This window comes from Danio rerio, chromosome 7 (assembly GCF_052040795.2).
Source record: "Danio rerio strain M-AB ecotype USA chromosome 7, GRCz13ab, whole genome shotgun sequence".
In the NCBI taxonomy this organism is placed as follows: Eukaryota; Metazoa; Chordata; class Actinopteri; order Cypriniformes; family Danionidae; genus Danio; species Danio rerio.
In genome coordinates this window covers 69,832,396-69,848,632 of record NC_141027.1, presented here as the reverse complement: position 1 = coordinate 69,848,632, position 16,237 = coordinate 69,832,396, and the positions used below count along the sequence as shown (strand labels likewise).

Below are 16,237 nucleotides of genomic sequence, written 5' to 3'. Positions count from 1 at the left end.
TTTTCAGAATATTTTTTTAAAAAGCCACGGAGTAATTCTAGAGACAGCAAGAAGATCTTTGTACAGAAATAAGCAACAACAGAATTCTGCATATGCAACACAGTAAAACCTGCCGCTCGAATATCATTTCAGAGGCAAAAGAAATAAGACCAGCTGCCTACACTAAACTATGACACTACATTAAACAAATAGAGCTTTATATTCAAAACACAAGATATGTAAAAATGTTTGTTTCTTTTTCCTCTTTTCTTGAAATTGTTGAAAAAGTGCAATAAAGGTTTGACTGTCTACACTTGATAGGTTATCCCAAATAAGTCATCGTTTGTACCAAGTATTTAGAATTTCTTACAGCCAGAATGACATTCAAGAAAACGTTTGAGAGAATGATTGCTGTTACAGATTTTTCTTTGGGTAAAAGTACAGATCAAAACCATATCCAGCAGGGGAGCAACCTTTTTTTTTTTTGTTCTTTTCTTTCTTTTTTGCATCACACATTGAGATTCTATACAAGTACTTCATATGAAACATACAAGAAATATAATGGGAAATGAACGATGAGTTCTGGGAGTTGCGTATAAAAGTTGCACGCCAAGAATAAGGTCTTCACAGTGAATGTCATTCGTTGAGTTTGTGAAGCCCCGATACAAGAATTCAAAGAAGCAGACCATATAAAGCACTTTCCAATATACCAAATTTGTACGTGTAGAACCTGAAGTTTTGAGTTTCAGCACCGAGTCTTGACAGCATACGTAATTGAGGTCGACGTTTTCGTACAGTTCAGCTTTTATGGAATAAATATCACAGTGTTATGTGATAAACATTTCCCAGTTGTACTGATTTTAATAAGGCATATCTGAAGGGAACTCCCATTTAAAACAAGCATGTTGTAGAAGGGGAACGTCAATCCAATCCCCAAATTAAAAAGCAGCTCGTCTCGGACTTAACGGAAACGGTCACAAAACATGGCTGTGGAGACGACGAGTCTGTTTTAAACATATATACAAACCGATAAGTGTATATGCATATAAAACAATACGAAACATGTTTAAGGGGAAAAAAAATAAGACATGGCACATTATATAACATACAAAAAAAAGAGAGAAACGTCAATCGAAAAATGCTTAATACAAAATGAGTCGCAGAAATAAAAAGGACGAAGTCCGACGTTCACCTCACTGGAACGGGGGGCGATATATAGATACAAAAACATACAAAGGAAAGACACAAATGAAACACTGTAAATTGTGCCTTACGAGCACCAACACGTACACCAGCATATTGTAGATTCTCCTTTTTTCGTTCGTAGGATAACAAAACGGTGTCTTTTCCGTTGAAATGAAAGGAAACGTTTATTTTTAGGATGCTGAGAGAAAAACCGCAACCATCACATGTCCTTTTCTCAGAATGTCCACTGTTTATTGAGTTTCTCCTTCCTGAGAGTAAGCCGAACTTTAATGTTTTTTTTTCTGATCTCACTCTCTATTCATTAAGCGAATGATTGAGAACTCCTCAGCTGCTGAACGTCCTCCCTGTGGCAGGAGAGGTCTCGTGTTTTTGTGAGGATTTGTGCTCAGGCTGTTGTGATGGCGTTTAGGTCCTTCATTAAGCCCTCGAGATGGGCCATTTCCTCCGATAACTCGTCCGTCTCGTAATTCTGAGGGAGATGAAGAAGGTTACTGCGGGGGTGGGGTGAGGTGGGTGAGAAGGGGTTTTGGGAAAGGGGGGGGGTCAATGGTACTGCAGGAATAATAACATAGCAGAAAACCAAATAGCACAGCCGCATGCGTGGTAATGGAGGAAGGGAGTAGGGTAGTATGGGGGGTTTAATTTATTTCAAACATTTGCAAAGTAATTAATTGTATTAAGCAATAAGTACAGCCGCCGTTAAAAGGGGGAGCAGGTAAAGGTTTAAGAGAGAAGGAAAAAAAACATGTTACCTTTGTATAATCGTTTAATATACATGTGCAATGTAATGCTATACTGTAAAGCCGCCGTCACACTACACTTTTCACCCTACAGACTTTATTCAGAAGGCTGATTTATACTTCTGCGTCAAACACATATGTATGTGTATGCTGCGGCGTAGCCTTCACATAGCCCTCGCCAGTGTTGGGCAAGCTACTTTTAAAAAGCAATCAGCTAAGCTATTAGCTATTCTACTTAAAATGCAGCGTTCAGAAAAACAAAACACCTGTGACGAAACTTGACATAATGCCAGCTAAAACCTAATGCCATCTAGCGGTTTGGAAGTATTATTGCTGAGCAACACAAACAGCACGCAGAAGTATAAATGCAGGACTACGCTCAAGGCAGGCGCCGTGGGTCACGCCAATCACTCGATGCAGAAGTATAAATCTGGACCGGAAACGCAAGCTAGTGTGGCAAATTTCGCAGTTTGCTGCATTGCAAACTTCAAGCTTAGTGAACTCGGACCTGCAAAATCGCATCACATGAGACCAATCGAAGATCAAAACTCTGTACAGAAACGTAAAATATGGAGCAATCGCTAGCTTTTTAATAAGTCTAATCATCTTGTTTAACTAAAAAAAATAAGTTAATCAGGTTTCACTATAAAGACATTTGTTGTCTTAATTTTTTTTGACAAGATTTTTCACAGTGTGCCTTGTTGATGCCAGAAACTGGTTCAAGTTGATAGAATGGCATCAATAACTTAATAGTTAATTCAACCTAAAGTTCAGAAGAATTATTTTAATGAGCACTTGGACAAATCTCCAGCATCTGCATGATGCTACCACATCAATGTAAACCGAAATATGTTAAATCTTTTACAAAGTTCTCTAGACAAAAAGGAGCACCTAATGAAGTGGTCAGTCAGTGTACTATATAATATAATAATTAACATTCCTATAGCTTTTAGAACACGAAACTTACAGCAGCAAGGTCATGGGTTTGATTTATCTTGATGTGTATATATATATCTCAATCTCAATGTGAATTGTACAAAAACAGTGAATAGTTGATGCTTTTTATCGTCACTGTGGTACAGAGCATTATAGGAACAGAACAGAAGTACTCACACTTCCTGCATCTTCATGAAGTCTGCAGCCTTCTGAGACATCCGGCGCATTTGGAACTATGACAGGCATAGGAGTTCTCGTCCTTCCCAGTGTACCAATAGAGGCTGTTTTAACTGAGTGAGGCCCTGAAACAAATTACATTAGTCAGATTGTGTCATATATATACACACACACACACACAGACACTACAGATCTAAAGTTTAAAAGATGCTTGCTCAACTGTCAGCTTATGAATCCAAGGCGGAAGAAAGTAGTTCCACATACAAAAGGGTTTTTGAGACTCCATTTTTTATTTTGTTTTTATATACACAATTATGCCGTCAAACTGTTGTATAAACGCAATATCAAACGAGTAGCAGTGCGATAGGGCTGTATATCGGCACTGGTGGGGGCACTAAGGCACTCGGCCTGCGGCCTCATGCCAACACACGCCTCCCACCAGGGCTGATATACAGCCATATTGCACTGCTACTTGTGTGATATTGCTCATTTATACAACAGTTCTGTCTGGTTCCCTAATCTGATTGGCTGATAGCCGTGATATATTTAAGTAATATCAGCACCTGTACAGCCTCTTACCCTTAGTGTATTACTCCGCCCACATACAGCTAGCAAAAAGCAGACACTACAGATCTGAAGTTTAAAAGATGCTCGCTCAGCTGTTTAACTGTCAGCTTATGATTTGAATCCAATGCGGAAGAAACTAGTTTCTCATACAAAAGGGTTTTTGAGACTGTCCTTGTTTGATTTTGTTTTTACATACACAATTATGCCGTCGAACTGTTGTATAAACGCAATATCACACTCGTAGCAGTGCAATATGGCTGTAAATCGGCACTGGTGGGGGCACTAAGGCACTCGGCCTGCGGCCTCGTGCCAATGCACGCCTCCCACCAGTGCTGATATACAGCCATATCGCACTGCTACTAGTGTGATATTGCTCATATATATATATATATATATATATATCTCAACCATATTTTTTGTAACCAATTAAGCCACTTAATAGTCAATAATTCTTATTTGTACTTTAAAAAGTCAACAATGTACATAAACCATCTAGATGTGTATATGTATAACTCCAAACTTTTATTGTTTACTGTGGTCATAAAGGGATGGACATGGTCAGCAACAATACTCAGGTTGGCTGTGGCGTTGACACGATGCTCAACTGGTACTAATGGACCCAAAGTGTGCCAAGAATATATGCCCAATTACACCACCACCACCACCACCATCAGCAGCAGCAGCAGCAGGCAGGATACAAGGCAGGATGGATCTATGCTTTCATGTTGTTGACGCCAAATTCTGACTCTACCATCCAAATGTCGCAGCAGAAATCGAGACTCAGATCAGACCAGGCAACATTTTTTTAATCTATGGTCAAATGGTCAAATTTTGCTGAGCCTGTGTGAATTGTAGCCCTGTTTCCTGTTCTTGGCTGACAGGAGTGGCACTTGTCTGCTGCTGTAGCCCATCTGCCTCAAGGTTGGACGTGTTGTGCGTTCAGAGATGCTCTTCTGCAGAAGTGGTTATTTGAAATACTGTTGCCTTTCTATCAGCTTGAACCAGTCTGGCCATTCTCCTCTAACATCAACAAGGCCTTTGTGCCCACAGAACTGCCGCTCACTGGACATTTTCTCTTTTTCAAACCATTCTCTGTAAACCCTAGAGATGGTTGTGCATGAAAATCCCAGTAGATCAGCAGTTTCTGAAATACTCAGACCAACCTGTCTGGCACCAACAGCCATGGCACATTCAAAGTCACTTAAATCAGCTTTCTTCCCCATTCTGATGCTCAGTTTGAAGTGCAGCAGATTGTCTTGACCATTTCTACATGCCTAAATGCATTGAGTTGTTGCCATGTGATTGGATGATGAGAAACTTGCATTAATGAGCAGTTGGACAGGCGTACCTAATAAAGTGGCTGGTGAGTTAATAAGCCATGTAGGCTCTGTTTTCTACAAATAGTAATATAACACATGCTCTTTTAGACTCCACAAAGTGGATCACAAAATATGAATGTAATTATGTGGTGTAAAGGGGGAACATACCTGTCTGAGACAGCAGTGGAGTGCTGGGCAAAGCTGCCGAGTCATACATTGCATGGGCCGGGATGGCAGGCACTGCAAAACTCTTAAGTGGGTGTGTAGGTCGAACGTGTGCTGTGGGTGTAGCGAACGCTGGCTCCTCCTCAGCGGCTGAGCTGTGAAAGCTAATGTCCGTCTCTGAAAGGTCAGTGGTGCAAGATGGCTGCCCAGATGGAGGGAGCAGCTCCGCATTAGGGGTGTTCCTTACTGACTCTGTAAGTACAACAGCAAATGGGTCAGCACATGCTGCGTACTACGATTCTGACACAGAAGTGACACAGAAAACCAAAATCATAAGAAGCCCACTAGGAAACCTTTAAAGTCAACATGAATCAGTGTTTACAACCAGAGTAGGTCTTATAATGTGTGTTTATCAGGGTAAATGGTCTTGTCAAAATCAGCTGTCAACAGCAATTGGAGGAGTCTGGTGAAAACCAAAAGAAAAAAGGCCCATTCACACCAGGCCAATAACTATAAAGACGAGTTCTTAAAATCATTCTGAATGTAAAACCGAGTTCAGACACAGCTATAAAGATGTGGAGAAACAATATTGTTACTTTCTATTTTGTTTCCTGTTACCAAACTCTGACAGCCAGTCAACAAACATCCACTGAAATATAAAGAGCCTGTGCAATTTAAAGCTACAGATGACAACGTGAAGAAATACTGCTTGATATTAAGCCCCTTTGTCAAAGACTACATAAAGATAATGACTAATATAGAAAACAATTGGTTATACCATGAGAAAGAATTATTAAAATTCATTGAATTAATGCAGAGGAGGCTAGTAAACAAGTATATAATAGTATTGATAATTTATTACTCTGTTAAACTGTTAAAGTCAGAATTATTAGCCCCCCTGAATTATTAGCCCCTCAGTTTATTTTTTTTACCTCAATTTTTGTTTAACGGAGAGAATACTTTTCAGCACATTTCTAAACATAGTAGTTTTAATAACTCATCTATAATAACTGATTTCTTTTATCTTTGCCATGATGACAGTAAATAATATTTAACTAGATATTTTTCAAGACACTTCTATACAGCTTAAAGTGATAGTTAAGGGCTTAACTAGGTTAATTAGGTTAACTAGGCAGGTTAGGGTAATTAGGCAAGTTATTGTATAACGATGGATTGTTCTGTAGACTATCAAAAAAAAAAATAGCTTAAAGGGGCTAATAATTTTGACCTTAAAATGGTGTTTAAAAAATGTATAACTGCTTTTATTCTAGCCGAAATAAAACAAATAAGACTTTCTCCAAAAGAAAAAATATTATCAGACACACTGTGAAAATGTCCTGAATCTGTTAAACATAATTTGGAAAATATTTAAAAAAAAATTCAAAAGGGGGCGAATAATTCTGACTTCAACTGTATATGGTGTTTTTCTGGGCACTCAAAGTGCTTTACAGGTTTGGCGGGAATCTCCTCAACCATCACCAGTATTATAAGTATTCTGTATGAATAAACGGATCTCAGGTTTCCAGTGCTAGTTGCACCCTTTAAAACGTCTTGGGGAAATAGTTTGTTGTTTTGGTTCTACAACAGTGACTATGATCGCTAAATTTGCTTGGTTAAATTAGCACATTTTAAAATAAAGACTGGCTGGTTATATGTGCAAGAAGCACACTGAAGACATGCACCAATTACAAAAAAATCATGGCAAATAAAAGAAAACTAACAAACACATTTTTACCATTCGTCAGTGTGGACACAAATATATGTTATTGATATTTATAGTTATCGTGCATGTTGTGAATGACTCGTAACGTTCACCAGATTATCAAGTCATGAGAATATTATTTGTCATAAATGTGAATAAACTATGCATAATACTGTCAATACAATGACTTAAGACAATCAAAATTAACTAACTGACTTGAAGAAAGTAAATATGATGCATTTTGCTTTCATGTTGCCTTTAAAGTGGTAATGATGGTTTTGGAACATGACTGTTGGGTTGTATTCAACCAAAATAGGTCTACCAGCTCTAACCAACTTGACCAAGATGGTCTATTAAATTGAAGCCAGGTCGGTGACCAAAAGTAGGGCAGCAAGATATATTATATATATATTTAGTTTTTCTGCACTGTATTTAGCGACATGATTACAATTTACCACATGGCTTACATAGCTCTATTTGGAAAAAAATAATTCACCTGGATTGACTGAGATAATTCCAGGGCTTTATGGTTTTCTGGAGGGTCAAACAGGTAGAGAAATTGAATAACCAAATTTAACACAACAGCATATCGTCTATATTGTAAAACTAATTCAATAAAATAATCTTTATTCAATTTACAAAGGGTAAACTCTCTTAAATTCTCTCAGACACAGGCTTTAAAAACACATGCTAAATGATTTAGAACTATGGCTCTTGGTTAACTATAATCTCGACTCAACATTGTACATCCTGACTACACAACAGAGTCTTGTCGTTGATCTCAGTTGCAACAAATAAAACCTTGACTTGTAGTTCATCAATCATTCACTCATTCAATCATTTGGAAAAGTGGCTGAAGGTCGATTTTTCGGATGAATCATCTGTTGAACTGCATCACGATCATCACCTATACTGCAGAAGACCAAATGAAACCCTCATGGATCCAAGGATCTCAAAGAAATTTGTCAAGTTTAGTGAAAGTAAAATCATGGTTTGGGGTTACATTCAGTATGGGGAGAGTGAGAGATCTGCAGAGAGGATGTCAACATCAACAGCCTGAGGTTTCAAGACATTTGTGCTGCCAATTACATTACAAACCACAGCAAAGGGCAAATTCTTCAGCAGAATAGCGCTCCTTCTCGTACTTCAGCCTCCACATCAAAGCGAAAGAAGGTCAAGGTGCTTCAGGGCTGACCAGCCCAGTCACCAGACATGAACATTATTGAGCATGTCTGGGGTAAGATGGAGGAGGCATTGAAGATGATTCCAAAGAATATTGATGAACTCTGGGAGTCCTGCAAGAACGCTTTCTTTGCCATTCCAGATGACTTTATTAATCAGTGATTTGAGTCATTGCAGAGATGTATGGATGCAGTCTTCCAAGCTCATGGGAGTCATCCACAATATTCATTCTTTTTCCACGGCAGCTTTGCCTTTCATATAAGCCACTTTTGATACCAAATGATCAACTAGAAGTCAAGTTATTATTTGTTGTTATTAAAACTTGGATAGATGACAAGAGTTTTGTCAGGTAGTGTATGTGACTATTCCAGATGCGCACATTGCGATACCGATTCTGATTTGATATATCGTGCAGCCCTAACAAAAAGTAATCCACAAAGACCTCAAGTTGTTTTGTGGTTCAATATTCTCATAGAGAGAGTTTCACTTAAATCCCACCGTCACCAACCAATTTCACCTTCACGCTGACAGGAAAACAAGAGCGTTTCCCAGGACTCTGAACGAACCCATTTGTGTCCAGGTTTGATGGAGGTCTTGCGCTCTCACCTGTGGACTCTGCCCTGTCTAGATGAGAGATGGGGGTGGCGATGGAGCGCGTGCTGCTCTGGTGGTGGAGATAGCTGCGTGTCGGCGAGGCCAGGCTGCCCAAGTGATAATGATGGTGATGGTTATCGAGGGAATGGATGGGGTGAGCACTAATCACAGCTGTGAATGGACACAAACAAGAGCGCCATGGTTTAGACCCCACACACAAAAGCTATGGGATTATGGCGAGCAGCATGGTGCGGCTAGAACATCTGCTCATGCAAAACAAAGAACAACACAGATTGAAAGACATGATATATGTTGATAGGGTAAAGAATTTTTATAAAACTAAAAACATACTCTAGACAAGTGCCTCTGCTCTGGTGCCAAGAAACCTCAGTACTTAACCCTTGTGTGCTTGTAGAGATGTTTTCTTCCACTCTGGGGTGATTTTGAGTCTTAATTTAGCCACACATTTCTCTGTTTCAGCAAATGGAAGGATTTTTTTTGGTGACAAACCTTATTTTGACACATATTTTGGGAAAACACTTTGAAAATGTTCAAAAACTCAACGATAAACTCGGGGAACATTTACTACCCTTTCGTTATGTTCATGACTGTTTTCGTTATAATGGACGTCAATTGGGCAAAAACAGCCACTAACATAACAAAAGCGTAGTCCATTTAAACAATACACAAGGCTTAACATGGTGGACAGTATTTTTTTTTTATTTTTTTTTTGCTTCACAACTGTACTAGTTAGTAAGTATACATTTTAGGCATCTGTATTTTATCAAAGTATATGTATATTAAAAACCCTCTACTATCCAAAACAAAATATTGTACTTTACTCTACTACAGTGAGTGCATTACGAGTAAAAAAGTTATTTTAAAGTAGACAAAGTGGAGTGGAGTTACAAGATAGCTGCGTTTAATTTGTGAACAAGCTGAATTTTATCAGTTAACCTGGTAAATTGGTTGACATTTGTACATTAATCAACAACTTCAATTGATTCAAATGATCCATTTAGAGTGAGTCTCCAGTTAACAACACACTGACTTAAACAATCTATTCAATCTATGGTAAAAGACTCACTAAAAGTTGGTTTATACTTTTGCATTGAGTGATCGCCGTGAACGACGGTGCCTACCTTGCGCGTACTCTGCAAAAATACTTCCGAAATGCTAGCTGGTAGTAGGTTATGTTCACTGTGTCGAGTTTCTTTGTGGGTGTTTTGTTTTTTCTGAAAGCTACCTTAATGTGCAAGTAGATAAAACTCGCTCATTCCGGCGGACATGGAACAACTTTAGGGGAAACACAGTTCTAGAGGGAGTTCTAGAGCTGCTTCACGGGACTTAACACTTGTAAACACTCGTTCCATCAGGTTTGTGGCTCTCAGCACCGCCCACACTCATCACCGAGTCCAAGCCGACCAATCACAGAGCTTGCTATATGCGTTACTGTGACGTGCAGCTACATTTTTTAAGAGGTGCGCATCAGCATTAGCCGCGGCGAGGACTATGCAATGAGCTTATGCGTGCGCTTGATGCAGAAGTATAAATCTGGCTTTATTCAAATGACTTATTGAAAGTGAGTCTCTGGTAAACGATTCAAAAATTAAATGAACAGTTCAGTGTGTCTCTGATAATCGATTCACTGGTTTTACAAACTGTGCTTCAGCTATAAACGTAGTTTCACGTTTTCACTTTTATTTAAAAATCAAGTACTTTTGTACTTTGTCACAAGTAATATTGAAATTGAGGACTTATTACTTTAACTAGAGTAATATTTTATTAGGGTTTTATTATCTGTCCTTTCACTCCAGTGCCTGATTTGTGTACTTTTTCCACCATGAGTACTCAAGGGGATGCTATTATTTACATGTATAACTATAAATGTGTGACATTTACCGTTTGCATTTCTGTACTTGGGTAGAGTATGTTTTTCACTACAACTAGAATAATGGACTCAGGGAACCCATTTTGAGGTTGCTCTAAAGAACACTAAATGATTAACATCCCAACATAAGGGTGGACAAACACAGTTCTGCAGAGGTTTGATTCAAACACAATCAAATTTCACTTATCTGCAGCTTTGACTCAAGTAATATTGAAAATGAGGACTTTATACTTCAACTAGAGTAATATATTATTAGGGTGTCTGTACTTTTTCCATTACTAGTACTCGTACATGTTATCATTTAGATGTACAACTATAAATGTACGACTTTAAGAATTAGCTGAGATATTCACTCTTGAGCGGTTAATTGTTAGGTTAGAGCCATTTGCATTTCTGTACTTGGGTAGAGTATTGTTTTGGACTACTACTACAATAATGAACTCAGGGAACCCATTTTGAGGTTACTCTAAAGAACATACAATGATTAACATCACAACATAGGGGTGGACAACCACAGTTCTCCAGAGTTTTGATCCAACCTTTATCAAATATCACCTATCTGTAGCTTTCTAGTAATCCTTGAAGGCCCTTTGAAGTGATTTGAAATTTGTATTTTGCTTTGATGTGTAATTTCATCCGAAACACGAAGTAGCTCCTCCCTTTTGTTAAAAACAGCCAATAAAATCTCGTTTTTATCACAGCTCTGCCAATGAGTGATTGAGCATAAGTGCATCAAAAAAAAGCAAAAGAGAAGCGTTTTGAAGAGGCAGAACATGTCAGATACTAAAGAGCATTTGATTGGTAACGAGATTTGATGAGAAACTGAAGTATAAGGAGATGTCAACAAAATCAAATTGAATAATTTAGGCCGTTAGGATGTTTATATCTTCTAAAAGTGAATTTTGTCACTGTTTTGGAGCACTCAAAACTATATATATTCTTAAGACTAACATACTGATACAAAATATCTCCTAAAAAAAAAAAATAAATAATATATATATATATATATATATATATATATATATATATATATATATATATATATATATATATATATATATATATATATTTTACTGTGACTTTACAATCTAACTCGCTTGTTCAGGTGTGTTAGATGAGGGTTGGAGTGAAACTCTACAGTACTGTGGTTCTTCAGGAAAGTCCTACAGAAAAGAAAAAAAGGCCAAATTGAGGGTGTCTGGTCCCCGGATCACACACTTACGCTGAGGGGGTTGTGCATCAAAGGGCATCATCATTTTAGGTCTCATCCCCCGACGGCCTGCCAGTGTAGACATGCTGTCCTCTGATTCATGGCCTGCAAATCAGACAGCGACCACCAATCAGACTCAGACAGACTTACCCACCCAACAGGCTCCCAATATAAGCTTTCCCAATGTCAGTTGCCAAGAACTGCAGTAGGATTCTACTGTTTGTCAACTAGAGGGCAGTGTAAACGCACACATCAGAGCTGTAGCACAGGGCAGCAGCAGATGGATATTCACCATTCATGCCACGAAAACAAAGGAAACAAGGCTGCACATCTTTCCATTTAAGCAAGAAACATGCCAATCACAGACAATAGTAAACATGACTTGGAAGCGTCCTTCAGAAGCAGCAGCTGGAATGATGTTATGGATGATGTAGTAGGTGAAATGGTTTAAAGATCCCATGAATTAGCTTCACATTTCTTATGATCTTATTGAAACCCAATGATGGGGTTGGGCATATCAAAATCCTAAATCTAAAATAGCCTTATGTTAGCATCATAGTACAGCAAAACCAATTTATTGCGTTTTACTATAGAAAGTGAGGGGTCTGGTCTGTTAAACTACTTTATTTATTTCATGGGGTCTTCAAATCAGTGTTCTTACCACGGTAAGAGTTGCGTCTCTGGAGCATAGGATCCATGGAGCCGTCCACCGGAGTGATGTCTTGGGAGGTCCTGGGGATTGGTGTGTCGGTCATGACTGGATTGGGTTCGGGCGATTTGTCTATGGGCTTTAGCTCCAAACGTTCATGGTGGATCCAGAGGTCTGGTGGTTTGAGATCTTTGGAGTTGCCCTTATACTTGTGGGATCCATTGGCGGACTTGCAGGCGGCCCTTTTCCTGGAGATCATATGAAATGATTTGAGGGAAGCTCGTGGCTAACACATTTATGCCAGGACTGAGGACTAAGACTGATCGTAAATGTGAGATTTGAACTGGAACACTGTGAGGAACTTACTTTTTCTGTTGTGTTGTGGTACGACGTGTACAAAGGAAGGCGCCAACCACCACCACGATGATGGTAAAAGCACCCACGGACACAATGATGACAATAACCAGGATGTGGTTATCACCAGTGCCAGACATGTCTGGTTTCCCTGAAACATGGAAAATCTATGGTCAGAATGTTTATATGGGGGAAAAGTCAAACTTTGAATGTTGGCCTTTCAAGTTTTTGCATGAAAGTTTTGAATGTCAAAACATTCGGACAAAAACAGAAGGTGTTGGTGAAGTGCTGCTATGTGGCTAGGTCATAATATGTAGCTGAAGCATGGCAACAGTTTTGCTAAATGCCAGTTGTGCTAAATGATTGCAAGACACTGCTAAGTGTTTACTATGTTCGTATAAAGGTGTTGTTAGTTTAATGCAATGGTTGCTGGGGGCAAGTTGGTGGTTGTCAGGCACTGAAAAGCTGTTGCTATTCATCTTCATTCATGAGGTGTAGGGTTGGGTTCATTCACAGGTAGAGTGCTGCTAGTATAAGGAAGGTGTTGCTTGATATTGGACTTATTTTCAGGGACTACAGAAAATAGTTTTACAGCGTTTGCTTGGTGAACAGTGGGGCTAGGATGGACTCTACTTGTTTTGTTTAGAGTATTGCAAGGTGGTTACAAAACACTGCTAGGGTCTTGATTCGTTGTTGGTAAGGTGTTGTTCAAGGGTTAATAGTTGTGGGTAGTTGATATATATATATATATATATATATATATATATATATATATATATATATATATATATATATATATATATATATATATATAAATATATATAGGGGTGGATTATATGTCACTGCTGAGATGTTGCAAGGTGTTTATTTGAGTATTAATAAGTTGCTGATATATTGCTCAAGTGTTGGAAGGAACTGGTTAGGTGTGATATGAAGAGATTTCTAGATTGTTATTACAGCCCAATGGTTGGACCCAGGGTCACCAAACTTGTTCCTGGAGGTCCTGCAGATTTTAGCTCCAAACCTAATCAAACACCCCTTAACAAGCTAATCAAGGTCTGACTAGTTTTACATGAAACTTCCAGAAGGGTGTGTCTTAGGAAGTTTGAGCTAAACTCTGCAGGGACACCGGCCCTCCAAGACCGAGATTGGTGACCCCTGGGTTTGATAGTCAGACTGTAAGCTGAAGGTTACAAAAATAGGATGCCATTAATTGACATACCAGGTCTCGCACCTACAAAAGCCACCTCTTGTTCATTGTGTTACATCCTATGAGGAGCAAGTAATTGATAACTTAAGGAAAAAAGGCCTAAATTGCCAGATCCTACTGCAGCAAAACCATTTTTAAAAATATTTTGCACCATTTTTTTTCTCTTCAACTGATTTGAGAGTAACTCATGTGATATTCCAGTTCTGTGCATAAATTTAACTCACATCTTTGGGTTGAAACATAGCTACTTTTGGTAGGGACTACTGGGCAGTTTTTATAGCACTGGCAGGTTGGTGCTAGGTCTTTGAGACACTACAAGGGCACTGGTTGTAATAGAATCACTATGTAATTTAAAGAACAGTACTATGGTGTGTTTTTGGTTGTTTTTCTGATACACAGCAAGATATTTGCAGGGTGTATAAAAAAAATAAGAAGAAAAAACAGCAATTACCAGGTGATCCAAAGCCGTTATCTGGTGCAGAAGGTCTTCCTTGTTTCACAGATATGCCTGGAGCTACGAGAGGTCAGATAAAAATAATTGGAAAGTGGCACATTGGAATCTCCAATTCTCAAGTAAAGTTTACACCAAGAAAAATGTTCCAGTTATTACAAAAATAACAAGCAATTTACACATATAAACCAGCAGCTGTCCTTTAGAGAAAAGCGTGGCACTCATCTTTTAAACCAAAAACGTGCTTGGAAAAGACTGTTAGTAGTATGAGGTGTAGCCACATGTGCATGTTGCTGATAAACTCTAAGTAAATGGCAGTCAGGCAAACAAATAAGATGTTTTCCTGCCTATACACCAGCTGGATTGTATCGTGCCTGCTGATGAATTTCAGCGTGCAGGGAAAACAAGCTGCTCACTTCAATTTGAAGACATTAGTGGAATAAGAGAAGAGAGAGCAATTACCTTGGTCATTAGCCATTTTGTCAGAGGATTCAGCTAGCAGGACAAAGCAGAAGGAGAGGAGACAGGTTAGAGGGAGAGAGGCGTGCAGTCGGAGCTAAGCAGGAGCCGGTGTGAAAGATCAGCGAGGTCAGGGTAAACGCAAAAGGGTTAAGCTTCAGATCAACTTTCAAAGTAGCGTATGTGTACATGTTCACCACAAATCAATTCTAACCCTAATTAAAAATACAGCATAAATTCCAACACGGCAATTCCATGGCATGGCAATTTGTGGCTATTTTACATCAGTGGCTAATCCATATGAATTCACAACATCTCATTGACTTGGGTAAGATCTGCTTACATCCCAGAGATATTTATATTTAGGGCCTTACCTTCTGCAAACTGCAAATTTTCATAGGAATTCATATGAGTTAGCCACTACTTTGGGTATTCATGTCAGATCAGGTGAATTCCCTTGCTGAAATTGTGGTCTTGGTTAGGAATGGGCAACTTCGGTCCTGAAGGACCACTGTTCTGCAGGGTTTTGTTCCAACACTTCTCAAACAGACCTGAACAAGCTAGTCAGTGTTTTCAGATCACTAATAAGCTACAGGCAGGTGTGTTTGATTAGGGTTTTTTGCTAAACTGTGCAGGACCGAAGTTGCCCATCCCTGGTTTCGGTCAGGGGTGTCAAACTCAAATTCCGTTGAGATGTCCGGTTCAGAGATGGGACCCATCCCCTTGGAGTTACAGGCCTGGATCTTGAAGTAGTAGGTGGCCTTGAGGGTCAGCTCCTGAATTTGATTGGTTTTCCCAAGGGTCACCAACCCTGTTCCTGGAGAGCTACCTTCCTGCAGAATTCAGCTCCAACCCCGTTCAAACACACCTGAACCAAATAATTAGTACCTGAAGCAGCACTTGATAATAGAGACAAGTGTGTTTGGTCAGGGTCGCAACTGAAATTTGCAGCAAGGTAGCTCTCCGGGAACAAGGGTAGGAGACCCCTGGGTTAGTCTATTTCTCACGACTAGGTCAATGACCCAGGGTTTAGTTCTAACCATATACTAACACATTTGCCTCCAGGTTTCAGACAAGTCTGAAGGACTCAATTACTTTGTTAAGGCTGTTTAATTAGGGTTTGAACTAAACTGTGCAGAGCTGCGGCCATCCAGGAACTGAGTTTGACACTCAGGTCCGAAGTTACCCATCCCTGGTTTCGGTCAGGGGTGTCAAGCTCAAATTCTCTTGATATGTTCTCTTCAGACAATGGGACCCATCCCCTTGGAGTTACAGGCCTGGATCTTGAAGTAGTAGGTGGTATTAAGGGTCAGCTCCTGAATTGGATGGTTTAGCCCAGGAGTGACCAACCCTGTTCCTGGAGAGCTACCTTCCTGCAGAATTCAGCTCCAACCCTGTTCAAACACACCTGAACCAATTAATTAGTACCTGAAGCAGCACTTGATA

The 16,237-nt window shown here is 39.3% G+C and overlaps 1 protein-coding gene across 50 annotated transcripts in view; it reads right to left on the bottom strand.

Moving 5' to 3' along the window:
- Nucleotides 1–16,237, bottom strand: part of neo1a (neogenin 1a) — a 328,844-nt gene continuing 312,607 nt past the window's right edge. For 8 of the 50 annotated variants that reach the window (NM_173218.2, NM_001328497.1, XM_087258712.1 and 5 more), the window contains 9 exon segments: nucleotides 1–1,654; nucleotides 3,039–3,163; nucleotides 5,093–5,341; nucleotides 8,580–8,738; nucleotides 11,681–11,773; nucleotides 12,330–12,565; nucleotides 12,684–12,822; nucleotides 14,333–14,395; nucleotides 14,795–14,827. In NM_173218.2, coding sequence (NP_775325.2) covers nucleotides 1,571–1,654; nucleotides 3,039–3,163; nucleotides 5,093–5,341; nucleotides 8,580–8,738; nucleotides 11,681–11,773; nucleotides 12,330–12,565; nucleotides 12,684–12,822; nucleotides 14,333–14,395; nucleotides 14,795–14,827 — 1,181 coding nt within the window. In that variant the 3' untranslated portion in view covers nucleotides 1–1,570. 50 annotated transcript variants of the gene reach the window in all.